At 50.5% G+C, this 23,069-nt stretch overlaps 8 protein-coding genes across 8 annotated transcripts; 6 read left to right on the forward strand and 2 right to left on the reverse strand.

The window, feature by feature from the left end:
• Positions 1-197: 197 nt before the first annotated feature.
• STEHIDRAFT_91005 (MFS general substrate transporter) lies at positions 198-3,140 on the reverse strand (the record flags this gene model as incomplete). Its single annotated transcript, XM_007299780.1, has 14 exons — positions 3,131-3,140; positions 2,432-3,056; positions 2,194-2,321; positions 2,113-2,131; positions 1,859-2,048; positions 1,761-1,792; positions 1,668-1,704; positions 1,180-1,611; positions 1,005-1,120; positions 797-940; positions 649-726; positions 531-581; positions 450-472; positions 198-371 (listed from the first exon to the last, which is right to left on the reverse strand). The coding sequence occupies exons 2-14, from the start codon at positions 2,511-2,513 to the stop codon at positions 198-200; spliced, it is 1,506 nt and encodes a 501-aa protein (XP_007299842.1). The 5' UTR covers positions 2,514-3,056; positions 3,131-3,140.
• A 1,488-nt stretch (positions 3,141-4,628) lies between these two features.
• STEHIDRAFT_49664 (uncharacterized protein) lies at positions 4,629-4,871 on the reverse strand (the record flags this gene model as incomplete). Its single annotated transcript, XM_007299304.1, has 1 exon — positions 4,629-4,871. A coding segment is annotated over one exon (243 nt), but the record flags the coding sequence as incomplete, so codon positions are not given.
• A 3,410-nt stretch (positions 4,872-8,281) lies between these two features.
• Positions 8,282-9,198, forward strand: STEHIDRAFT_118225 (uncharacterized protein). Its single transcript, XM_007299808.1, has 5 exons — positions 8,282-8,379; positions 8,460-8,509; positions 8,625-8,704; positions 8,763-8,792; positions 8,877-9,198. Exons 4-5 carry the CDS (start codon positions 8,787-8,789, stop codon positions 9,093-9,095), a joined length of 225 nt encoding a protein of 74 aa, XP_007299870.1. The 5' UTR covers positions 8,282-8,379; positions 8,460-8,509; positions 8,625-8,704; positions 8,763-8,786; the 3' UTR covers positions 9,096-9,198.
• A 1,265-nt stretch (positions 9,199-10,463) lies between these two features.
• On the forward strand, positions 10,464-12,472 carry STEHIDRAFT_144492 (uncharacterized protein). Its single transcript, XM_007299809.1, has 5 exons — positions 10,464-10,627; positions 11,056-11,173; positions 11,240-11,423; positions 11,487-11,638; positions 11,723-12,472. Exons 1-5 carry the CDS (start codon positions 10,496-10,498, stop codon positions 12,235-12,237), a joined length of 1,101 nt encoding a protein of 366 aa, XP_007299871.1. The 5' UTR covers positions 10,464-10,495; the 3' UTR covers positions 12,238-12,472.
• Positions 12,473-12,604: 132 nt separating this feature from the next.
• Positions 12,605-16,302, forward strand: STEHIDRAFT_144493 (uncharacterized protein). Its single transcript, XM_007299810.1, has 4 exons — positions 12,605-12,753; positions 12,827-13,184; positions 13,253-14,004; positions 14,060-16,302. The coding sequence occupies exons 1-4, from the start codon at positions 12,631-12,633 to the stop codon at positions 16,079-16,081; spliced, it is 3,255 nt and encodes a 1,084-aa protein (XP_007299872.1). The 5' UTR covers positions 12,605-12,630; the 3' UTR covers positions 16,082-16,302.
• A 62-nt stretch (positions 16,303-16,364) lies between these two features.
• On the forward strand, positions 16,365-17,786 carry STEHIDRAFT_91011 (uncharacterized protein). Its single transcript, XM_007299784.1, has 5 exons — positions 16,365-16,563; positions 16,629-16,803; positions 16,900-17,181; positions 17,248-17,346; positions 17,417-17,786. The coding sequence occupies exons 1-5, from the start codon at positions 16,433-16,435 to the stop codon at positions 17,612-17,614; spliced, it is 885 nt and encodes a 294-aa protein (XP_007299846.1). The 5' UTR covers positions 16,365-16,432; the 3' UTR covers positions 17,615-17,786.
• A 1,420-nt stretch (positions 17,787-19,206) lies between these two features.
• On the forward strand, positions 19,207-20,163 carry STEHIDRAFT_48386 (SGNH hydrolase; the record flags this gene model as incomplete). The annotated part of the gene is made up of 4 exons (XM_007299187.1): positions 19,207-19,330; positions 19,387-19,630; positions 19,690-19,793; positions 19,850-20,163. 4 exons carry the CDS (start codon positions 19,207-19,209, stop codon positions 20,161-20,163), a joined length of 786 nt encoding a protein of 261 aa, XP_007299249.1.
• Positions 20,164-20,962: 799 nt separating this feature from the next.
• Positions 20,963-22,455, forward strand: STEHIDRAFT_128054 (terpenoid synthase; the record flags this gene model as incomplete). The annotated part of the gene is made up of 8 exons (XM_007299811.1): positions 20,963-21,162; positions 21,225-21,271; positions 21,378-21,584; positions 21,653-21,754; positions 21,818-21,884; positions 21,938-22,016; positions 22,072-22,174; positions 22,247-22,455. The coding sequence occupies 8 exons, from the start codon at positions 20,963-20,965 to the stop codon at positions 22,453-22,455; spliced, it is 1,014 nt and encodes a 337-aa protein (XP_007299873.1).
• Between the last annotated feature and the right edge of the window lie 614 nt (positions 22,456-23,069).

Raw genomic sequence — 23,069 nt, forward strand, 5'->3', positions numbered from 1 at the left:
CTCAAGTGGCAACCTAAACAGTCTTATTTTGTCCGTGATACACGATGAACTGTAAGTCTAACTCGCAACTGAATAACGGTCAGAATAACGACACCCTCGGAAGCGACTTCCGACTCTTGCTCTGCCCGATTCTTCGTAAGAATGCTCTGCGCTCAGTATTATCAAGAACCTTGACCCGTCATTTCGCCCAATCCTTTCTATGCATCATCATCTTCCCTCAGTTGTATGCCTGGCTGCCTCAACCTCTCGAAAACTCTTCCCATTAACGGGTGGTTACCAGTGTATTTAAGAGCGATCGCGATGGATACCGTCACGAGGCCCATGTTGAGGATGTTTCCCGCAAGCCATCCTTTCTCGATACGTTCGTACATCTACGACCAGACACGGAGCGAACATACGTCATAGACATAGGTAAGTACTGCAGATGCGAAGGAGATGAATGCTCGTACCTCCCCACCTACGAGATTACCCACTGTCAAAGTGATGAGGATTCAATGAGTAATTATGACACTAGGTAGGTTGAAACTTACAACCGCAACCTATGGCGTACGCAAGGTTGAAAGCGCCGTATACATGTGCATCTGCATAGCGCCAATGGAGTCTCTTGTGAGCTAGAAGTGCATGATTGCATGAATAGAACCGGCATACAACCAACACCATCCAAGGTGCGGCAGACAGAAGCTAGTTCTGCCGTCAACGGAGAGACTACGGAGGAGTTGAACATCCCTGTCGCCGAGAAAGATTCAGACGATATATGAGCTGCCTGGTGTCATGCTAGTGGCCTAAACCGACTCACTCTTGAGTGCGTATGATACAATGAAGAACGTCAGTGAAGCATTGACATTGATTGCGGCCCACCATGGAAGGGCTCCGAGCAGACATAGAATTGTGACCCATTCAGTGCCGACGCTATCCGAGTATCTTCCCGAGATAGGCAAGGCTAATCATTACACGAATAAAGCATTTAAATAAATCCGCCTGATGCTGCTGGAACATCCACGTACCAATAAGGGTAGGAATGAAGATCAGTACAAGGACAATCCCTACGTCTGAAGAGCCCAGACCCCAGAGTTTCTGCAGGTGAAGCGGAAGCGTGGGCTCCAAACTGCTGGTTACGAACCTGCCAAGGTGAGTTAGGAGCTAGGTTACTCGTTATAAGGTTACAAGTAAGATACTTGCCCATAGATGGCGATGTTAACAATAGCAGTGAGCGCCCTCGAGGACTTCAACAGGGTGAGTGTGACCTCTATCAGTGAAAGGGAAGGCGTCATCGCCGACGGTGGAGTGGCTTCGTCCGTCGACACGGTATCATCTTGTATAATACTTATCTCAGAGTTGATCAGCGGGCCGTGTTTACAGCTTGTAGACGTCCCAGAATTAGTCGGATTGGCAGATGATACTGTCGCTGGACCAATGAGATCGTCTTCAATACACATCGAGCAGCCTGAGACGTTTGCAGGATCGGCGGCCCATATTCTTGCCTTCTGCCCTTCGACCATGCAGAGTCGTCCGAGAAGATCCAAACTCGTGATGGTGATAGTGAATATCCAAGGTGCGCGGAAGCCGAAGCGATCGTACAACCAACCACCTGATGGAGGGCCAATCATTTGCCTTTATGACAGGATTGAACAACGGCGTGTACGGTGCATCACCGTGAGGGAACTCACCCTAGCGTTAATCCAGAAGTAGCCAATCCAAGTTGTTCTGAAAATAAAGAATGAATATGGTGTGAGGTTGAACACACTCAATTGTAGACGTACGCCCGACGTGTTCCTGAGGGACCGTGTCACAACTAGGAGCAGACAGTCGAACATAGGTATGAATGCGCCGCGAACAGCGCAAACAGGAAGTCACTTACATTAAGGCTAGACCTGCTACCCAAACCATAGCGGAGCTCATGCCTTGGAATACCTGGGCAATGACCATAAGCCAGTATTGGCGAGACACAAGCATTACTCCTTGAGAAAATATCGAGGCCAGTAGTCCGGTAAGAAGAATGGATTGGCGGGCTTTGTACTTTTCAGATAGCCATGCGGTGATCGGCGTCGCTAATAACCGAGCGGGCGGGTCGGAACCATCTCACTCAAAATGACCATATGTAAATGTTCATACCTAGAACGACGCCTGCTTCCTGTCGGCAGCAGCAGTATAAGTTCAGGGGTTACTATGTCCCTAGTATGAAAACATACGCACCAAGCCGAAAAGCAAGAAGCCCACCAGCACGGATACCCTTGAGTAACTCAAGCGTTCGAGGTGGAAGGGAAGGAAGGGTATCATCATCGAGTATATGATGAGATCGGTCGTGATACCTACTCCATAATGTCAGCCGCCACGGTGAGGCAAGAGGCATATATTTGCAGATCATACCTAATCCAACAACTAAAGGGATCATCAGCAAAATCGACTTATGAATAGGTATAATATAACGAACCAAACGTTATAAATGATATAGAGGATCGCCATTTTAGGCCCCAAAGGTGACGGGAAGGTCGCTGTCGAGACAAAGTAAGCATAAGTAGGAGGAAAGGTTTGCTTGTGCAGATCGTAATCGCAAGCTTCTGCAGGGAGCGGGGGTATCGTTACAAGCGAGATCCAACGCAACCCTTTATACACGGACTGTATCTGTACCCATCAAGTCAAACACTTAAGAATAAAGAAACCACTAGCTACTTCTAGCGCACGACATCCGCGGGGGAGCATGCTGAGACTGATGGAACCTCGGAGTGACCGTGCGGATACGGCACCCTGGAAGCAAGGCATCTTCTCATGACCTGAAATTACTTCAACGGCGATCCTTCTAAGCGCTAGGACCTACATGAAAGCGGCGTAAAGGTGATATAAGCAATACACTGGGACCCACAAGACACCGAGATAGAGGGCCGCAGTGTCGGGCGACGGTGGCTCAGCTTCAGCTGAGGCGAAACCTTTAGCAATGAACAAGAATAAGGCCTAGCGATTTGGATGACAGATATGGAAATATGACCGCGGCATGAAATGAACGGAGAAAGAGGTCCCACGTCGATAAACTTTGCGAGATGTCAATTGAACCCTACACACTGCGTACCGCAGTGATCAAGCAGTGGTCATTCCCTCAACATGTATGCCACATCAGATCTCTGAATCGGCTTACCCATCCTCTTGGCTCATTGCTGCAGTGCCTGCGAGGCCGAATCTCTTGCGAAGGCTGTAAGTAGATGAGGCCATACAGGGCCTACGCGCCCGAAAGAAGTTCGAGCTCCGCTCGAATCTATTATCTCGCACGAGTTTTCGGCCCGGGCGCGTACTTACACGCCCTCATTGTGTTTGAACGCACGACACACATAAGTATATCGTCCAGAATATGCGCACGTACGCACCTCCCTTTTGTGCTGTAAAACCCAAAGTTTTTGCGCGTTACACCAACATTGTCCAAATATTGAATGTGATGTCTTGAATTCCGGTCAAGGTCCGCCCATCCCGTTTTGGAGACATCATTGTGTGTGTGCAGCTCTGGTTCTTTCGGCTTTCATCCCATATCTCTTCTTCATGAGTTAGACGTAGCTGTACATTTGGATGATGCCTAGTGTCTCATCACTCATCACGTGTGCTCGCACGCCTGAAAATTCTCCACCCACTTCAAGAAAACATGTATCCAATGTACGATATCACCCCAAGAATACCAGCATTGTGGAGAACCGCCCTATTTGTGCAGGTTACCGCAGGTAGGCTGGTACTTGAAATAACTCACAAATTACTAGAGTCCTTTGATCATTCAAGAGAAATAAATGGTGCGTAATGCAGCGAGCTTCGCACGAGTCAAAGTCTTCGTGGTCAAAGGCCGTAGAACATGTGAATAGATGATGAGGTCTCTAGGGTGCAAACTAAGTACTAGGAGACATCAGGTTGTACGTATTATGGTGCAGTCACATATAGTCATAGTTCGTCACAACTTTTATGAGCATTAATGATTGATCAAGTGCCAGCAATTCCAGAATCCGAAATCCACGCCTGCATTGTCCGAGTGTGCCCCATGATATCTGTCCGTATCCCTCGCACTCTTCCTACAGCAAACCTTCACCCCGACCAATGACGCACAGAGTTAGCTACATCAGTTGAAGCGTAAATTCCTGAGCCTCCATTGGAAGGTACGTGAGAGTTCCATGACTGTGAGTGACGAGAGTCCCAAGACGGCTGTGGTTGGTAACTCGTTGCGCCGTGTGGGACGGACGCCGTAGACGCCGATGAATACGCTGAATGGTCGTGGCTTCGTGTACTTTGCGTGTAGGGGTAACCTGATAGGAGGATGTCTGATGCTCTGACATCTTGCGAGTATGCAGCTCTGTGGTGCGATCCAGTTGGCGTGAATGGCTGGCCGCCACCGGGAGGTAAGGTAGAGGATCCGTCCCAGGACGAAGTTCGGCCCACGTCTGTAGAATATATGTTACACACGTTATGTTGTACAGTATTGGGATAAAACTGACTGATGGTAGCTGCCCCCTGTGGTATATTCGAGTTTGGAGACCTAGAGACCATCATTCGCGCTGGGGTGGCCATTTGAGACGACCGCGCACTGGGAGGATAGCGAGCCCTGAACGCCAACTCTTCGTCGTCAAAGCTAAATTGGTAGATATATAGATCTGTTAGTGGCTTCAAAGGGTAGACAGAGGTGTCACGCACATTCTAGGTATATTATTGTCGTCAAGGTCAACGCGCGGTGGGTGGCGAAACCTCGTGTCTTTCACCGCGCTTATTGGGACTTCTAGCGACATGATCTCTGTATTGGCCGTTGGGCGACGAAGACGGTTGATCGAGACATCTTCTTCTCGATAGTATGATACGACATGGTGGTTGGCGCCGTCGATATTGACGGTAATGGTCTGCAGAATGTCAGATTCGTTTCATTACGAGGTATTGATCATGAGCTCACCTTTTTTGTCAGACCATTTGGTTTCAGCGGACCTAATGAGCTTCTTATTGGCATCTGTCCGATGTCGGGTTCTCCTGGAACTGTGGTGCAAACGGGAGTCTGAGAGGTTTTGTGGCTCCGACGATCTATCGTGTGCGTGACCTCGCGGTAGACCTAGAGACCAAGTCAGCGAAAGGTTTTCCCAGAGCGACGGGCAGCACGGTTATCCCACGCTCCGTCTCCCACTGTGATTACATACGACTCACCAAAAAGTTGCCCTCAATTCGACTTGGGCTCCAAGTGAGTCCCTCGGTCCATCTCTGTACTATAGTGGTGTTAATCGTGTGGTCTAACGGCATTGCGAGCTTACACTTACTGCCACATTCGGCTGAGCAATAGATGAAGACTGCGCCGCTATGTACCATGGAGCGACGTTCCGCGTCGTTTAGACGCCTTGATTGCGCCGTACAGTCAGTCGATAGAAGCAGGTATAAAGGAGAGGTAGGGTCGTACCTTGTAATACGAGGAATTACTCCTCTCCTACATGGCAACATGAATCAACATCGACAATACATCAACTGAGGAACACGAACCTAGCTGCAATAACGAGACGGATAGCATCGACAGTAGTGCCGACGATGCCAACAAACGGAGCGGGCTCAGCGTCAGACGTATCGAAGGAAGCGAAGTCTTGCATTGACGCTGGACGCAGAGAACGAGATGAGAAATGTGTTTCTTCCGTCAGATCTCTCATGTCTTTTATTCCATGAAGGACGACCAGAGTTAGAACATTTGTAATGTGGGGCCGAAGTGAACAAGTGCCAGTCGGTCGGATCGGGCAAAACTCTCGCTAGTCTCATGGAGCTTCTCGGGGAAGGTGCATTCAATCCTCGGAGCGAAGGGAGCGGAGACTCGTAAAAGGGTTCGTGGTTTACTCCGGTATTTTGATGGCCGTAGCTGGCGTGAGTAGAAAAGTGACACTCATCGTAGAGGTGTAGATTCGAGCCCGCACACGTGCAGTGTCTTCCTAGCGTATGTACAGGCAAACATCAATGCGATAATCTATGTGTGTGGACTGTGTTTGTACGCGGGGCGGATCAGCAAAGCGCTTGAGAGCAGAAGAATGTGGAAGCACTCACAGCAATGGAGAAGCTGAGATCCGCCTAAGATCCACGAACACGGTATTCCAAAAGGGTTTCGAGGTGATATGGCAAGAGGTGGGAGTACATAATCAAGGGAATTGTCGCATGGCAGTTGTCTGCTCTGACTTGGCATACTTTGATGCTCAAGCGACCCATCGGATATGACACTACGTCAGTAGATTCACGTCGAAAAAGAAGACGCAGCCCTACAAATTCCTCTTCATGCCCTACGCACAAACCCATTTTCAGTCAGTTTCCTGCCACAGTGTGAGAGAGCACCAAGCGCGCTCGGTGGTGCGGCCAACACAGAGCTATGGTTCTTACTCCGCGGCTGTGCCGTGGAAGTGGTACCAAGATCTAGGTTCGCAATATATCAAACCCTCATGGCCGGAAAATGAAGGTAACAATAGGCCTGAGTGCAGGATCTGCGTGGCATGCTCAGAGTTCCTACCGTGGTGATGTCTCGCATAAATTGCTACCGCCTCCTCCCCGCGGCGTACGTCAGCTTAACGCAAGGGAGAAAGTACCAAACCTCCTTTGGTTTGTGAAGTTGTGACCATCGATCAGGTACATGCCTGTTCTATTTTACTTGCCGAGTGATGCAAACGACACTAGACATTGTATATGGTTCTGTCTTCCATCGATCCCGTCTCCGATTCGGTGGATGACGGAGCCATATAGAGGCCGGCGTTGCGGGAGCGGTGACCTAAGGGTATCCGTTATACATATCTGGTACTCCAAACGAAGCAACAGAAGTAGGGGAGGTTCTGAAGCGGGGAACGACATCGTCGGTCCCTGCCGTAGGATGCCGAGACGCTGAGAATCCTCCAGCATTTATTCAGAGTGAAAAGTACCACATAATGCCACTCAAGTTTAAGGTGGCCAGTCTAACTGATCGATGGATGTCATCGCAGCGAGATGGAGACGACTTGGAGCTCAAGATTGAAGCTTTGAAAGGCCACAAAGGTACGCCGTACCTGTGAGTAGTTTAGTTTATATTCCTTCCCGAGTCTCGGACGTCGTAGAGCGCCACTGACAGTTCTGCAATGCTTTCGGGTTCTGTGGTCTCGTTATTATTACCAGAAGTGCCAGCAGTTGCGGTAAGATTGGATACTGGACACAGGAACAATGAACCAGTGCATCAGTCATGAATTCCCTGTCGAGAGGAAAAGAAGGGCTTCTAACATACGGTTGAGGAATGTCTCGCAATGTCCGTTGCCGTACGCTGGACCATCGTTATTCGGACACGTCGACGAGGACCCGCCTGCCAAATCACGAACTGAGAAGTTCGTCCGACCGGTATTTCTTGTTTCTACCGTCCCAAGTTAGTACCCCCATGTGTTTCGTGCATGACTCTGATACTTTGCTCCTGAGACCTTCAGGTATCAGTAGACGGTGAAGCGTTACACACCGTTCACAAAGATCTAAACATAGGCTGCGCTTCACACAAAAGCTGTGTCCTATGCATTAAACCCTATGGCATATATTCTGGGGTAGCTTCCCCGCTGCCTACGCCGCCAGAACCACATCACAGACCTGCTGTGCGAACGAGAGAACTGACGTCAACTGGAGTTGATTCTGGGGCTGTCATGGCTCTGAACCCGACTTGTCTGTTGTCTGGAAGACCCTAAGCAGAAAGCCCATAACTGCATTCTTACGCGCGAGCCTATAAACCTAGATGGAGTTGAACGAACGACCAACAAAGCGGATCTAGATCGTCGGTATCACTAGATGCCGTGGGTGGAGCTGATCAGCCTGCTTCGAAGCTGGTCGATGGGGTAGCGCCCAAATGTACCGCCGGCGATGATTACGAGCGTCCAAACAACCTTTCCAGACTTGTGCGAGTGGGGTGCACATGCCGGCTGTCGTCCAACAGGACATTTCTCCGGATGACCATTGCGGTATAGACTGAAGAGTGGACTGATATGCCCTCCGTAGCATATACCAAACCTTTGAGGCGAATATTAATCATACCGTGACCACAATACAAGATATTGTCCAACAGGTTCGCGCTGTATTGAAGATACTGGTTAGTACGAAACAGCCACTATCTATCGTTGTGAGGTTTAGAGGGCAAGAGCAAATTACATACAGTCGATCGCGACTTTACCACAATTTGCCGGCATTGCCCCGAAAGTTCCCGACCAAACAACCAGGATACATCCAGTTCTCACCTCTGTGAGCGATAGACAGCCACATGTCAGCAATCGTCCTTCTCAACGGCGCGCGCGACACGATCCGTCAGACTACATACCATTCAACCAACGCCATCAGCTGCGTTGTTAATGAATCACGTATACCTCCAATCGATGAGATGGACTGTTTTTTCACAGATAGAGTTCGGACCGATATCTAAGGGAAGGTGAGGGAAGGTGGTATTACAATCTGGACTTGAAATGATGGGGGATCCCGTAACTGAGAATGAAACATACCTACTTGCTGTCCGTGTCGAAGACGGTTATGATAATGGCATGTTACCCTATGGTGGAGGAAGTTCGTATCAGTTTTGGTTAGCTTGTTCATTTATAGAGTATGTCACGAGCATCGAACAGGGCAAATGCAAGGTTGGTCTCATGGAAATGATGGTGAACTCACTGTCAGCTACGTGAGTGAACTTTTACGCTCGGCTGCGCGTTGTAGGACGCGTTGTTGGTTCATGGACGATCTGTGTTCTCCGCTGGGAAGAAGGTTGGTTTCAGCCTAACTATTGAACCTTGGTTGTGTTGAGGACTGACCTGCTGGAACGACTGTGAGATTCTATGGTTCTGGAAGGCGCAGATCAAAGCGAAGTCGATAAGGGATGACCAGTCAGATGCAGCGGAATCAGGCGAACACCGCAATATACCCACAATCGACGCAGCTTGCTGAAAAGATCTTCGGAAAACCGCGTGCTCACCCGGAATTATTCTGACATGGCAATTGTCAACTGGAAGCAACCAGCTCGAGTACACTTGGGATCGTCAGCTATACACCCCGCTGGCTACACATCTGGACACCTGAAGAATATAGCCACAACACACAGGGATATATGGACGGGTCCTGTTCTTGTCATGGGCCAAGATAAGTAGTATTTGTATTTCCAGACCGTTGCCGCTGTACATGGGAACCCAAGGAAGAGCAGCAGGATGCAGACGCTGGAGATGGTCACGGAGATTCAGAATGGGGCGTTCCTTTTCGCTGGTCTGTACAAGTTGGTCAGTATCCCATTCGTCATGTATCAGAGCGTCACTCACACCATGAAGATTCGGGGGACCATCTGAAGTATGAACACCGCCGCCCAGACCTCCTCTCGATGCATCCAGTCGGACAAACGCCCCCAGATAGATATATCGGGAGGCCCTCTGTGTGAATATGAGTGCAGGTGTGAGACCGACAGCTCTGTACGAGTGCGGGTCTACGCGGAAAGGCGGAAGAATTCGTCGGGACTGTCGTTGATCGTCGACAAGAATGGATCCGGAGGTAGCGGGCTGCAAGAAGTTGAATGTGGCTGAAAATGTCGGCCACGACGCAGATGCTGGTGATGAGTGATGAGCGGCATCGCCGAAACAGTGCTGAGCGTCCATCTTCTAGAGCAGACAGATTGATGTCGTGCACGGGCATAACGGAGGCGGAGATCATAGTACCGAGGTCTTCGTGAACACGAAGATCGACAGAAAGAGTACTGGGTTACGAAGATCCCCAGTACATTGCTGGGAATCGTACACATCATGATGGAACTGTGCCAAGCTCGCAGCTATTTTGCGTAGGGGGTCGGGTCTCGAGGCTATTGATGCTCAGCCCTGCTCGGTTTGGCAAGCCACATAGACCGCCTTCTTCTGCCACATCTGGGACCACCTCGGGATTTCTCACCGCAGACATATGCTGCCGCCAACGACGGAAATGAGTCACTTCAGAGAAAACCCAGATCTGCTCTTCGCACAACCATGGACTGCATTTGGGGTATGTGCTTTGTGGCAGACTGCTCACCTAGAAGTCATTCCAAATATCGTACGTCTCAGCTGAACGTGTTGACATATCGTGTACTCACGACGATCTGGGAATATATCATGGCACAACCAGAAGATGCTAGGGGCTCAAACCATGGTGACCCCCCGGATATCATCACGGTGATGGACGTTTGAGCAGATTTTTCGGGCGGCGGTTGAGGAGGAGCACAGCGTGGTAGAGAGCAAAGCGGTGACTGCTTACGTACGCACTATCATGGCGCGTGAAGCCGAGCGTCATAATTCTGTACAGCAACTCCAAGCACCCAAGCCCGACTATCATCTCCCGCAGCGTCCACAGCCTTTATCATAGCCTGTGCACGGTCTGCGCAGACTTTGGGTCCACAAAAGCTATCCCAAAGCATTTCTACTTGATTCACTACCTTCCAACTGAGTGGATACTGCCCAAACCCTCACATCACACATCTTCACCCTCGCAACCACAACCACAACCACCACATTTTTTCGCATTCGAACTTTTCGGAATGACATTACTTGATAGGCTGAAAGACGGGGTGTCGGCCATTGTACCAGACAAGCGTGGAAGACCACCGATGAGCAGCTCTCTTTCTGGCGGGATAGGCAGCGGGAACGGTGTGGTGGGTTTTGAAGATGATGTACGTCAGTTCCGTCCAGACTTTTTCAATCATTTCCTCCGTTTTATCCTTCCAGTATACCCGCCCTTTAATTCCGCGCTTTAATATTTGGCGCGCAGGGCTACCGCAGCCGTTCTGCGCAATACGTATACGTTCCGTACGCACGAGGCTAATTCCAACGTTGTGTGTTACGTAATCACAATGTCTCTCCTCTCCCCTCCACGCCCATCTTCATGTCTGCCGCGGACACCGCTGGATCGCTTGTCTTGCTTCTCTTCATTCCCCTCTGTTTTACGATAGCGTTATTGGTTCATTTCTCCTTTGCCGTTCTATAACCATTCGGCTTGACTAACGGAACCTTTTTCTTTCAACTGCACCTGATCCACGCGGTTCAATGGTTCAATACTGTTGTATTCATGTTTGGACATGACCGTGGGTTATTCTCGTAGATGATTGTATCTAAACCGGCCATCATATTTCACACTTCCCAAGTGTTCTTCAACTTTCTCGCTATGTGTTGTTTCGCCAGTGTAGCTGCCTTTCAAGCCAAATGGGGAGTGGGTCCATGTGTGTTCCTTCTTTCACTGCTTATTCGATTTCATGATACTGATAGTGGTATTTGAATCATGATAGCCGGACTAACAGGATTTGCGCTGTTCGTCTCCATTGCGGGCATGTTCCTTTCGTTGTTCATGCTATTGGTCCCGGTGGTGTACGAGAGGTACGACAGGCTAACGCGCCTAGCGCGTGCGTTGAAGGAATTGCGGGTTAGCTTCATTCTTGTCGGTACCGGCACAACATTCAGCTTGCTGATCGCGTGCGTCTTCATTCCTTGCACCTCCCATCTGTGCTGCTAACAATCCGGGACGGCTATCCACAGCTTCATCGTCACGATCTCGGCGTGGACAGAAGCAGGCTGTAAGAATGCTGATAACGACCCTAATGCAGACAAGGGTGATGACTTCAAGAATGGACTTGATGGATGGTGTAGTACCAAGAAAGCCGGTGCCATCTTTTTCTGGCTTGCGTTCGGTGGGTGTTCATACTATTCACGCTTCGCACTTTGACCATGCTCACACGATGGCGCCATTGTTCCTCTTTTCATCACGGATCTAGCCTTTTGGATAGCCTCCGTGGTTCTCGCCGTACTTGACTGGCGCTCAGGCAAATCAACTACTGGCCCACGAGACCCACCATTCACGCACCCAACAGGCTATTCCGAAGCCGGGGACGAGGCTCCAGAGGATGAAGAATCGACCTACGAACACATCCCTCCCATTCGCAGCTCCTCGCCGCTGACTTACCCCAACGAATCACAATCCCCTTTCGCCGATACGAATCGCTACTCCAGCGCTACTACAGCGACGAACCCAAACGCCAGCTCCACCAACGTCAGCACCGCACCATACAATATGCCTGCTCCCTCGCGGCCGAGCATGGATGCGTATGGTGCATTCTCGGATCCGGCGCCCTCCGGATTTGGTGCAGGAGGTGTGCAGCAGGAGAATCCGAGGGTGAGCAGGACGATGCAGTATGCGGACCCATACGCCGCCGTGAGGGCTTCGGTGGCGTCGGGCCAGGGCGCGCAGCCTTCCGGACCTCCAAGCTATTCGTACCAAGGATACCAATGATTTTAACGAAGTGTGCACATACAGGATGAGGGCTCAGTGGGGTGGAAGCTTGGGAATGAGTTGGTGGCGGACGTCTTTTCAGAGGCCAGGCATGAAGAGGACCATGCTTATGTTCGGATCTTTTACGTGACTTATGACCCAGTGTACTGCCTGTGTTTATTATATGTTCTTCTTCCTCTCTTGAGGCTCGGACAGATGTTGCATTTTATTTTTGGCTCCCAGTCTATACTTTATTATATATTCTTGACGATGGTGACGGCGAAGCCAAAGCCACACGTGTGCGACACATCGCGTGTCCCAAAAAGGCAATCCGTTTAGCGGCGAGACGCGTTTGTTGACGGTTGTTGACGATCCGTGCGACGACTTGTTCTTGTTCCCCCTCCATCTACAGCGATGCCCCAGCCTATCGATCCCGACTCTAGTCAATCAAGCCTTTTTTCTTCTGTTCTTGGGTTCCTTTCGAGAGAGGTGGATAGCTTCGTCGCCAACGCGACCGGTTCAACAGACCCTGCAGAGGTGCGTGTCGCAACTAGCTGATATTCGTTAAAAATTCTCATAGTCTGCTCCTATTCGCATATCTGGACATTAGAATGCCGACAACGCTGGCCCTTCACGTCCTTTGACCTCGAACCGTGCGGCGACAGGGTCCAACAGGAAGCACCGCTCTCGAGAGAAGAAGAGAGCTCCTAATATTGCCGAGGGTGAGCGCGAGAACCAGAGAGATCGTGAGTGGGTACGAGAACGAGAGAGGCATCGGCATCGAAATGGACCCTACGACAGCCCCAAAGATCGAGTAAAGGCTCGCAGGCGACGCTCGCCTTCAGTCTCGTCCTCGTCCTCGTCTTCTCCTGAAGTCTCTCCGAGTCCCCGTCCGCGCTCCCTCTCGCGGCCCAAGCACGGCAATGCTACACCTGTGCTACCTTCTGAACGCAACTATGAACGACAAGGTGCGTCTGCCAAACAACAGTGCTTCATCAGTGTCCAGTTTCTCATATACTCTTACTCCGTCATTAAGACTCGCACACTGTTACTGAGCGTACACCTTCTCCACCACCAACAACCCCTCTCCCTTCTGCGCTTCGTCGTAGACCCTCATTTACGATGCCGGGCTCGTTATTTCCCCGTTCGCCCTCCCTAGAACCTGAGGCAATACGTGCAGAAGAGGCGGCTCGCCACGTCAGATTCGCCTCGGGCATCGTCAGTCCTCCTGCCAATAATCTTTCGAGGACGCTTCTCGCATCGCCCGAATCTCCTGAACAGGAAGCTAGCCCATCGAGAGGAAACACGGATACCTACCCCAACACCAGCTCTCCTGATTCGCACTCGAGTATCACATCAGATTCGCCACGACGAGACGAGGAGGACACGACAGGGTCTCCGTCCAGCCGCTTCTTACCAGAACCTTCAGAGGAGCCGCAGTTTTATGATTCCTACGAAAATCAAGACTACGGCGAAGACAACTCCAAGGACTCCGCGGATATGTCTAGTTCATCCGTATCAACATCATTGTCACAGCAGGACATGTCATTCTCATCCAAAGGCACTGAACAGCTTTGGGCCCCTGAACCGTCCAATGCAGATTGTTCGGGCGAGATCCGTGTGAAAGGCAAGGAAAGGGAGCTATTCGATGCTGTTGAGGAGCATCGACAGAAGGAGCAGAGGTGGGGCAGCGAACAGCCTGAGGGCATGGAAGTTCGAGCTGAGCGGGGCCAATACGAAGAGAAGATCGAGATCTTGCAAGAAGAAGTGAGACGCCTGAGAGCCGAAGTGAGTTTCCTACTCTTCATGAGCATGTTGCCGTTGCTTAATGACCTTTCCTTAGCTGGCCAAACGACGCACCGTCGGTCCCTCGTCGCACGTCATACCCCCTCCTCCGCCGCCGCCACCGCTTCCCCTCCCCACCCCTGCTCTAAACTCGCACCGATCCAGAAATATGGGCCCACCAGATACTGGCTCGCTTTTCGCCAGTGTGCGTGCGAACCTCAGGCATGCACCAGCACCGGTTGAAGCTCCTATCAACGTGGCTTACGGTGGCCATCGTACCAAACGCACGGGCCTCCCGACGGTCAATGTTCCCTCCGATAGAATGCCTGCATTCTTGAATGAGATGAAGACCGCCAGACTTCGAAAGGTTGCGGGTGGGCGCCCGCCGGATTTGCCCCCTCTGACCAGTACGAGCGGCCCAAGAGGCACAGCAGGTGTCGATACAGTGGGTGAAGTCAGGATTGGTGAGAAGAGGAAGAGGGCCAGCATGAATGGAGCGGAAGACATCCAGACGATCAAACGACGACTCACGGTTGCTTCGCATGCAGATGCTTCGAGACGCAACGACATGCCTCCTCCGGACGAATTCTTTTCTCGTTCATTCAGTGGATACCAGATGCAGACGCAAAGTCAACACGAACACGAGCACGAACCTGATCCTGATCCTGAACTCTCCGCCGGCCCGTCGACGATTCCACATTCCTATTCCCACATGAGCTCCAATTTGTGGCCAGCAAGAACTGGGTCTGGATTAAGCTCGGGCTCTGGAGAAACGACGACTCCCTCTCTCACGTCGGATAACGATGTCGAAGGGGATGCCGAGGACAGAATTCTCTCTACACCGCCGCAGAACAATATCCCCAACCTCCAGCCCGAAGTCCTCGGTCCTCCCATACAGATGGACTTTGGGAAAGGTAAAGGCAAACAGAGAGCTATGGATAGCGAACCACCTCTTGATGAGGACCATCCACTGCATCCTAATACCTCCATCATCTCTCTTCGACAACGGGCATCCACCCCTCCCTCTTACACGAAGGTTCCTTTCCCTGATCCGCTTCCTGTATCGAGGACGCCAACTCCAGAACATGAGGCAGAACTTTCTATGCTCGACTTCGACCTTCCTCCAAATATGTCCCCAACACGCTCGCCGCAAAGTATTTTTGACAAGCGTCCGCCCAAGTCCCCTTTACCCGCGCGAGCCTCTGATAGCCCTCGGAAGCCTCGCCCTCCCGGACGCATTCCACGGGCTGCTGCCAGTCCTAAGTCTACGTCTAACACTCGTCTATCTACTATCTCCAATGATCAACACCTCGAGGGTAACGCTGACGATGACAACGGCGATGACGAACCGTCGACATCGGCCAAGGGTGCTCCTGGCTTTAGGGACCTTTCCGGATGGTCCCCGCCTCTTCCTGCGCGGAGTCTTCCGCCACAGAGTCGAATCCCTATTTCCGTGCAATCGACGGCAAGAAAAGGGCCACAACGCGTACCGATCACCGCAGACCATCCAGTTCCCGCTCCTAGGAAATCCATATCGCTGACTTCACTCCGGGCCTCTACGTCATTCCGGGCTTCTACTTCGTCGACCAAACCTGCCCGACCGACCGTTCGTGACGAGTCCCCAGAACCGTCGACTTCGTCTCATGCGAGCCCTCGGAAAAGCAAGAAGGAACGCCGGCGCACGTTGGACGAAGAGCTGCAGCAAGCGGAAGACGATCTGGAGGCGGAGAGGGAGGAGCTGGAGAATGACGACCTGCGGTTGAGTGACCTCGAAGCACCTGTGCTCGTCGGTGTTGGGTCCCGGAGTAAGAAGAGGGGGTTCATGGCGCATGGTGGAGGAGGTGGTGTTCCGGTCTTCATGGGTGTCGGGTATGTGGAAGGTGCTGTCGAGGATGAGGATGAGGCTCAGTCGAGCGAGAACGGGCAGGAGGACGAGGAAGATGAGCCGTGGGATGCCCTGGACGATGAAGAGGAGACCGATGGAGAAATAGACGTGAAGCGAGTGGTGAAGCTGGGTGAGGCGAGCAGCGGGTGGACGAGGAACTTGAAGCTCGACGTTGAGGGCCACAGGAGACGATAGTGTGGCGTATATTTCAATCTATTCGTTCTGCATCATAGTTTGCTCTTGGTTTCCCGATCTACGTATCTGCTTTGACGTTTTGTATGTCTCGGTCCTCTATTTGTTCGCGAGATTTTTCTCTAGCTTTGTCTTGTCCTGTATCTTTATTACTTTGTCATTTGTGGCTCTCTATCCTGTCTTGAAGACAATGCTATTGCTGTCTACATATCCGCAACATTTCTCCGCGTTTCACACTGCATGATTGCGGTGCTGGGTCTGAATCCTTCTGTCTACCGTCCGCCTTCGCCACCACAGTCGGCATATTCATCTCTCGCAGCTACAACGTGTTATTATCCAAACAGTCTACCATAAATGCCGCACGTTGAAATGTCGCGAGACGCCACTACATTCACCATCCCGCCGTCTGCGCTCGAAGGACTTTCAGCACGATCTAGAGAATGTATTGAACGATTGAGGCTACATCAAGCCGACAGTGTAGACATGTTCGTCTCACCTTTTCTTTACGCCCACCAAGACTTACGCCCTAATGTGATGCGAGGAAACTTAGATCGGCGCAACCATCTTCGAAGCTCGCGGCCGTTCTCGTACTGCTCTACGAACGAGCGGGTGACCTTCGCGTGCTCCTCACCACGCGCTCGAAGACTCTGCGCTCTCATCCTGGTCAGACTGCACTGCCGGGTGGCAAAGTGGATGACACAGACGACGATGTACTCAGCACGGCGGTGAGTGACTTCTGTGTAAACCACCGTCTGGATCGTGGCCGACCAGCTGATCGCACCCAGCAACTCTTCACATCTCTACTATTCATGACCACCTAGTATCGAGAAGCCCATGAGGAAGTCAACCTCCCACTCAACTCTCCTCATGTCCATCCGATTTGTGTACTCCGACCGTTCGTCTCCGCCTACAAGCTCATCGTAACGCCGGTTGTGGCCTTGCTCGACGACCTAACAGTATTAGACGGATTGAAGGCATGCGAAGGGGAAGTCGATCACATATTTGACCATCCATTGGAGGCGCTGTTGGATCCTGAGCTTGCCAGGAAAGAGAAGCTTGTTCCGCGAGGTAGTGAGCATTGGCCGTATGAAGAAGAATTACATGTGCGTTCTCATCCGCTAGGCTCCTATATCTGCATGCGTGCCCATAAAAGCTTTGTATATATGCAGAACACATCGGATAATCAGGTTTCGTGGCTGGGTGTCTATCGTATGCACCGGTTTCGCAGTACTGCTTCCCCTGTGAAAGGGCTGACCACGGATATCCTCGTACGTCCTTCCTCTCGATGTTTAAACATCTCCGTCACTTTCTCCGGTACGCGATGCTGACCTTACATAGATCATGACGGCCGAGATTGCATATGATAAACAGCCAACTTACGAGCGCTGGCATCCCAGTCAGCTTGGATATGGCGCGGTCGATCATGTATTGAAGGAGGCCAGAGAAGCTCTACAGGGGAATGGGCATGCGGCGAGCATTGAAGGCGCCGTCGCCTCTTCTCCATCTACCCCGGCATCTGAAGCAGCGGCAACATAGTCCAGGGAGGTTATTTCAATTGGGCCAACACTATGATGGGAATATTTATTCGACTTGTGTGCCAATATCATGGCCAACTTGGGCACCGTGTGGATGTTTTATTGGCAGGAAATAGACTAAATTACCAAGATTTTGATGTCTGTACGCTTCTTCCGTGCAATCCACTTGTTTTTTATGGCCTCTATCCACTCCTTTCATGTTGCAAGCTCAAACCACCAGAAAGCACTCAGAATATCTGTTCGTAGATCTGACTTCTCTGAGCAGTGAGGTTGTGCGCCACAGTGGCGTAAGCCGGAAACTTCCGAATTTCAAATTCAATCAACCAACCGGTTCGACCCGAGAGTCGTGTAGTTCAGTCTCTTTCTTCTCTTTCAAGATCCTGAAGTTCCTCTACTTGCTTGCTAGGTCATGGTCAGTGCATACTCATGTTTACGCCTCAAGTTTACCTCTCATTTAACCCTGCACCCTAAGAAAACATGCTTAGTCGAGTCAGAGGGTTGAATTCCCTTCAATTCTTCAAGTTGGCAGCAGACCGAACTTCTGTGGCAATCGAATCTAACGTCGTTCGTTCCACAGGCCCTAATTCGCACTACTGCGAAGCATATCATACCTAGCCAGCCAGACTCCGCCAGCCAGACTCCAGGGAGCTTACGCTGGTTCATTAATGCCGTTGGTAAAGAGCTACGATGACTCATGGTCACGCTCAACATTAGCCTTGGGCACGAAGTCCTCAGGTGGGGCTTTTTTCGCCCACTTTATTGCCGTAGGGCGACTGCATCTCGAGGGCCGTTCCTTATCACTATTCTCACAACTTCTCATGACGAGCGTTTTGCGCGGCTATCGGCCTCAGTTGTGCCTTTATGCCTTCACAATCGGGCACTCTCTCACCAGACAGACGTGTCATAGCTCGTTACCGAAGCATCTTACGAAGCCTCGTCTTTCTTGTGGTGGGCGTCCCAAGGACGTCTCCCAGGCCGCCCTTCTTTTTGAACGGCCATTCAGACATACGAGCGGTACAAAATACTGTCAGTATTGTGTCAAAATCATAACCACCTCCAGGGTTATGTGGCTTTTAAATACGCCGGTACTATCATGACTATCCGCGAGAAACTGGAGTAAAACTCTACTTCCACCACACACGGATGTTGCGCTGGTAATTGTCCAGCAACCACAGGACGATGCGAATGGATGGTCTTTCAAAATTAACATTCAAGATATGACGTACTTCACGGTATGGAGAGATGGTCAGGACCTGACCACGTAGCCTCTCCTCTACTGACCCGTTCTTCTCTTCCATGTCAAGACATGTGAGCTGTCTTATAGGCACAGACAACCACAAACAATACCTATATTTAAATATGTTGGCCATATAGCTCAGCACATCCTCAGATATTCATTGGCAGTGCCCAAAATACTTCTCGATAGCGATCAGTTGATGTTAGGTGTCGGCCCGACCGTGCTATTATTGAAGAATTATTAGAAGATGATACCTGCGACAATGACGACATTCCTCTATAAACGACAACTTTATAAAGGTTAGTCCAATATCAGACGTTGATATCAGGATTTGAATCACCTACTACAGGCCCATGATGATTTCAGCCCTTCTGACACTTCTCATCCATGTCAGTCTAGCTCAACGCTCGTGCGCCCAGACTATCTACATGGCCGGGGACTCGACGATGGCTCCCGGCGGCGGAGGGGGCGGTACGGACGGTATGTCGAATCTTCTCTTTTCTCTCCTTTTGAGCTGACGTGCCACGGGAACACAGGTTGGGGACAATATCTCGCACAGTATCTTACACTTCCTGTCGTCAATGATGCCATCGCAGGAACCAGCGCGAGAAGCTACACAGACGCCGGAAACTTCACTAGTATCATCAACGGCGTTCAGTCCGGTGACTTCGTCATTATCGAGTTTGGGCACAACGATGGTTCAGCGGGAGCCATTGATAACGGCCGCGAAGATGCCACAGGAGATGGCTACAATGCGACTACTACAGTTGTCGAAGCAGAGTGAGTCCGCGATAACAACCTCTAACTGAACGTCTTCATGACCTGTTTTTTTCCCATAGCAATTCGACGCTCGTCGTTCATTCTTTCAACTACTACATTCAAAATGCTGTCACGGCTCTCCTCGCGAAAGGCGCTATTCCCATCGTCTCCTCGCAGACTCCAGGTAGGTCACCTATAAAATTGAAAGCTCATCGAAACACCTAATCAGACTTGATCTAGATAATATTTTCAACAGCAGCGTCCCCTCGACTGCACCTCGTTTCGTAGCATATGCCGCCGAAGTGGCAGGGAACACCAGCGTGACATACGTGGATCATTATAACTACGTCGTACAAGCGTACGATAATATCGGGGCCGCGACTGTGAACACATATTACCCGATGGACCACTTGCATACCTCACCAACCGGGGCGAACGTGGTGGCGGAAGCATTCGTCAGAGGATTGCTATGCAGAAATAGTACTTTGACGAGCAATGTGAACTCATTCGGTCTAGCTGTACCAAGTGAGTGTTGCTTTTCTGTGTCCCAGTAGACGATTAACGAAGATCTGCGTGTATCAAGATGGCTGCATTAATTGAAGTCTATGACGTAGTCGAATCGATTGAGGAATGCCATATAGACTCCATTCAATAATCTCGTTCGTTGACAGTCGGTGACCTGTGCGTCGTGAATTCAAGGCCGGAGTCTCTTGTTCGACGCGGTACCCGATCGTCGACTGCAATTCGGTCACATCGCTTCCTTGCTCGTCTCAAAGGAGGTGGTAATATGGGGCCTTTCGGTATTCCGTTCCAACATGCAGTTCGGTCGTTCATCGCTTCCTTGCTTCGTTGATAAGACACGAAGTTAGCCAATACTCCTGGAATGCAGTCGTTGCTCAACAAATCTCGCTTTATTCACAAGCTTGTGACTACCTCTTCGTGCACTCCTAGCATGATAGTAATCCCCACAATGGCTGACCGAGACCACCGAACACCTTCTATAATACATGGACGGGTAGCTTGATGTCCTGCCCTCCGACCTTCCAGGCATCAATGCACCAATCCGTCATCATTCCACTCGAACCTGCACGCCTAATTTACCGTGGCAGGGCCCACCTCTGCGGCATGACCTCATCATTCCGATGTTATATACTAAAGCTGTCACACATGGCAAGGCTCTAAAAGAACGTAGAATCCACACTCAGCAGATATAGTCCACGTTCGGGCTCATATGGATAATCCAACTACTTGTCGGTATCAGGAGGCTGGTGAGCCTACTCTCTTGTCTATTTAGTGGTGTCCACAAACTCAGCGGTTACTTTAGATGACGCTGTGAGTTTAATTGCTCGCTGTATGACGTCTAATGTACGACGCTCACGACGCTCCATATTACGAAAGGCGATCCTAGAACCGTACACTTACCTCTTGGAAGTACCGGGGAAAGATATTCGAACCACGCTGATATCGGCCTTCAACAGCTGGCTTAACGTCCCAAGGAGAGAGTGCTGTCTGATTTCCAGTGTGGTCAACATGCTTCACAATGCTAGTCTCATGTGAGTAGATTCTTGTTCATCATGGGCTATACTACTCCCTTACTAGCATCACATACATGTAGGATTGACGACATCGAGGATAATTCCGATTTGCGCAGAGGACGGCCAGGTTGGTGATCCTCTAGGTCTTCGTCAACGCCGCCCCCGCTCAGCTCCCGTAGTCGTTCGACCCGCTATCGAAGCCTGGGTTTCATCTGCTTATATATGTTTTCTAGCCGCACATATTATCTACGGAATACCCAAAACTATCAATGCGGCAAACCATGTTTATTTCCTCGCATATCAGGAACTGCTTCGATTGTTCGAGCTCTCCAGCACGGCGAACATGGAGCGCATGAACGGCACTTCTCATCAGTCTACTGCACTCCCGGATAGTCAACAGCGACTATACTCTGTGGCGCATCTACATAGTATCGTGACAGGTGAGAAACACACATCGATATGTATATGATGTGCTCTTTGTTTTCTTCTGACATAATACTCCGATTAGCTGAGCTGCTCAACCTTCATCGTGGTCAGGGCCTCGAAATCATATGGCGGGACTCCCTTCAATGCCCGACAGAAGCGGAGTATCTTGGTATGGTTGGCAACAGTTGAGTTCTAGGTCACTTTTTTCGTAGCCGTGATCTGAGCGCATCCACCCTTCTCTCCTCAGAGACCGGCGGTCTGTTCAGACTGGCGATCAAGCTTTTAATGGCGTGTTCCACCACCAATACAAACGTGTATGTGGTTCGCAAACTGAGGTGTATGAGGACTAATGACGAAGGTATTTCAGGGATTATATTCCTCTGGTCAATCTGCTAGGAAATTACTTTCAGGTTCGAGACGATTACATGAACCTAGACAGCCCCAAGGTTAGTTTTGTTGTTTCGTTGTTCTGCAGCCTCGATGCTGAGGAATGCCATCAAGTACGCCGAGGGAAAGGGCTTTGCTGAGGATTTCACGGAAGGCAAATTCTCATTTCCCATCATTCATGGAATTCGTGCAGATCAGTCGGACAGAACAATAATCGGTACGTAGTACTACCACTTCCCTTCTTCGATAAACTTGAAGCCATCGTGATCACGACTAATACCTGCTGTAGACATCCTCGAGAAACGGCCCACATCCCCGACATACAAAGTGCACGCAATTACCTACCTTAAATCGACAACGAAGTCGTTCGAGTACACACACGGGGTGTTGCAGAAGTTGGAAAAACAGATCATGACCGAAATAGGACTGCTCGGAGGAAACGAGCACTTAAGCGTCCTGCTAAATTGTCTTCGAGTTCCTACCCTGTTGAACGAATGAAGCCCGTGTCGTTTGCCTGACTCCGTATAAATTACGTCGGTCATAAACATGGCCCCCATTAATTGCATAGAGTATATTGTATCCGTCGTGACACCAGAGGCCTAGGCGTGTTCAGCATATACCACTCATAGATCATCATTGGGTCAGAAACTGACGTCGTCAGGACCCACAAAATATGATTATGTCTAGCCTGTGCGATGAACGATAGTTATGGGCCCATGCCCTTTGTCAAAATAGATTATGATGTACAGAAGGATGTCAGCTTGGCACTCGAAAGGTGTCGGATACCCTTAAGCATTGCGGCCACTTTAATCTCCCGTGCTCATTTATCTCCATCCTCTCGACACAAAGAATTTTGCTCAGGTATTTTTCTTTCTCCGAATGATGGTGACGATAATACTCCACAAAACAATAGACACCTTCAAGCAAGACTGCTTTCTTCGGCTCGGGGTAGTCGGGGAGGCTTGTCGCACGGCTAGGGCTATCCAGGCCACAGTGCACTAACGACAACTCCGTGACGAAGCCCAATCTTACTGAAGTCAACGAATGGACCTCAACTACACCCTATTCGCTTCTTGAGTCTGAATCACTGCATATAAAAGACCACACCAACG

The sequence above is a fragment of the Stereum hirsutum genome (genome assembly GCF_000264905.1).
Source record: "Stereum hirsutum FP-91666 SS1 unplaced genomic scaffold STEHIscaffold_2, whole genome shotgun sequence".
Taxonomy (NCBI): domain Eukaryota; kingdom Fungi; phylum Basidiomycota; class Agaricomycetes; order Russulales; family Stereaceae; genus Stereum; species Stereum hirsutum.

What these genes read in the sequence shown, in the direction of transcription:
- STEHIDRAFT_144493 (XM_007299810.1), top strand. Translation starts at nt 12,631, where the DNA reads ATGCCCCAGCCTATCGATCCCGACTCTAGTCAATCAAGCCTTTTTTCT. An exon ending in GTTCAACAGACCCTGCAGAG is followed by an intron (nt 12,754 to 12,826) that starts GTGCGTGTCGCA and finishes TCTGGACATTAG; the next exon opens with AATGCCGACAACGCTGGCCC. An exon ending in TGAGACGCCTGAGAGCCGAA is followed by an intron (nt 14,005 to 14,059) that starts GTGAGTTTCCTA and finishes ACCTTTCCTTAG; the next exon opens with CTGGCCAAACGACGCACCGT.
- STEHIDRAFT_91011 (XM_007299784.1), top strand. Translation starts at nt 16,433, where the DNA reads ATGCCGCACGTTGAAATGTCGCGAGACGCCACTACATTCACCATCCCG. An exon ending in CGTATGAAGAAGAATTACAT is followed by an intron (nt 17,182 to 17,247) that starts GTGCGTTCTCAT and finishes GTATATATGCAG; the next exon opens with AACACATCGGATAATCAGGT. An exon ending in GGCTGACCACGGATATCCTC is followed by an intron (nt 17,347 to 17,416) that starts GTACGTCCTTCC and finishes GACCTTACATAG; the next exon opens with ATCATGACGGCCGAGATTGC.
- STEHIDRAFT_144492 (XM_007299809.1), top strand. Translation starts at nt 10,496, where the DNA reads ATGACATTACTTGATAGGCTGAAAGACGGGGTGTCGGCCATTGTACCA. An exon ending in CAAATGGGGAGTGGGTCCAT is followed by an intron (nt 11,174 to 11,239) that starts GTGTGTTCCTTC and finishes GAATCATGATAG; the next exon opens with CCGGACTAACAGGATTTGCG. An exon ending in CTTTTTCTGGCTTGCGTTCG is followed by an intron (nt 11,639 to 11,722) that starts GTGGGTGTTCAT and finishes TCACGGATCTAG; the next exon opens with CCTTTTGGATAGCCTCCGTG.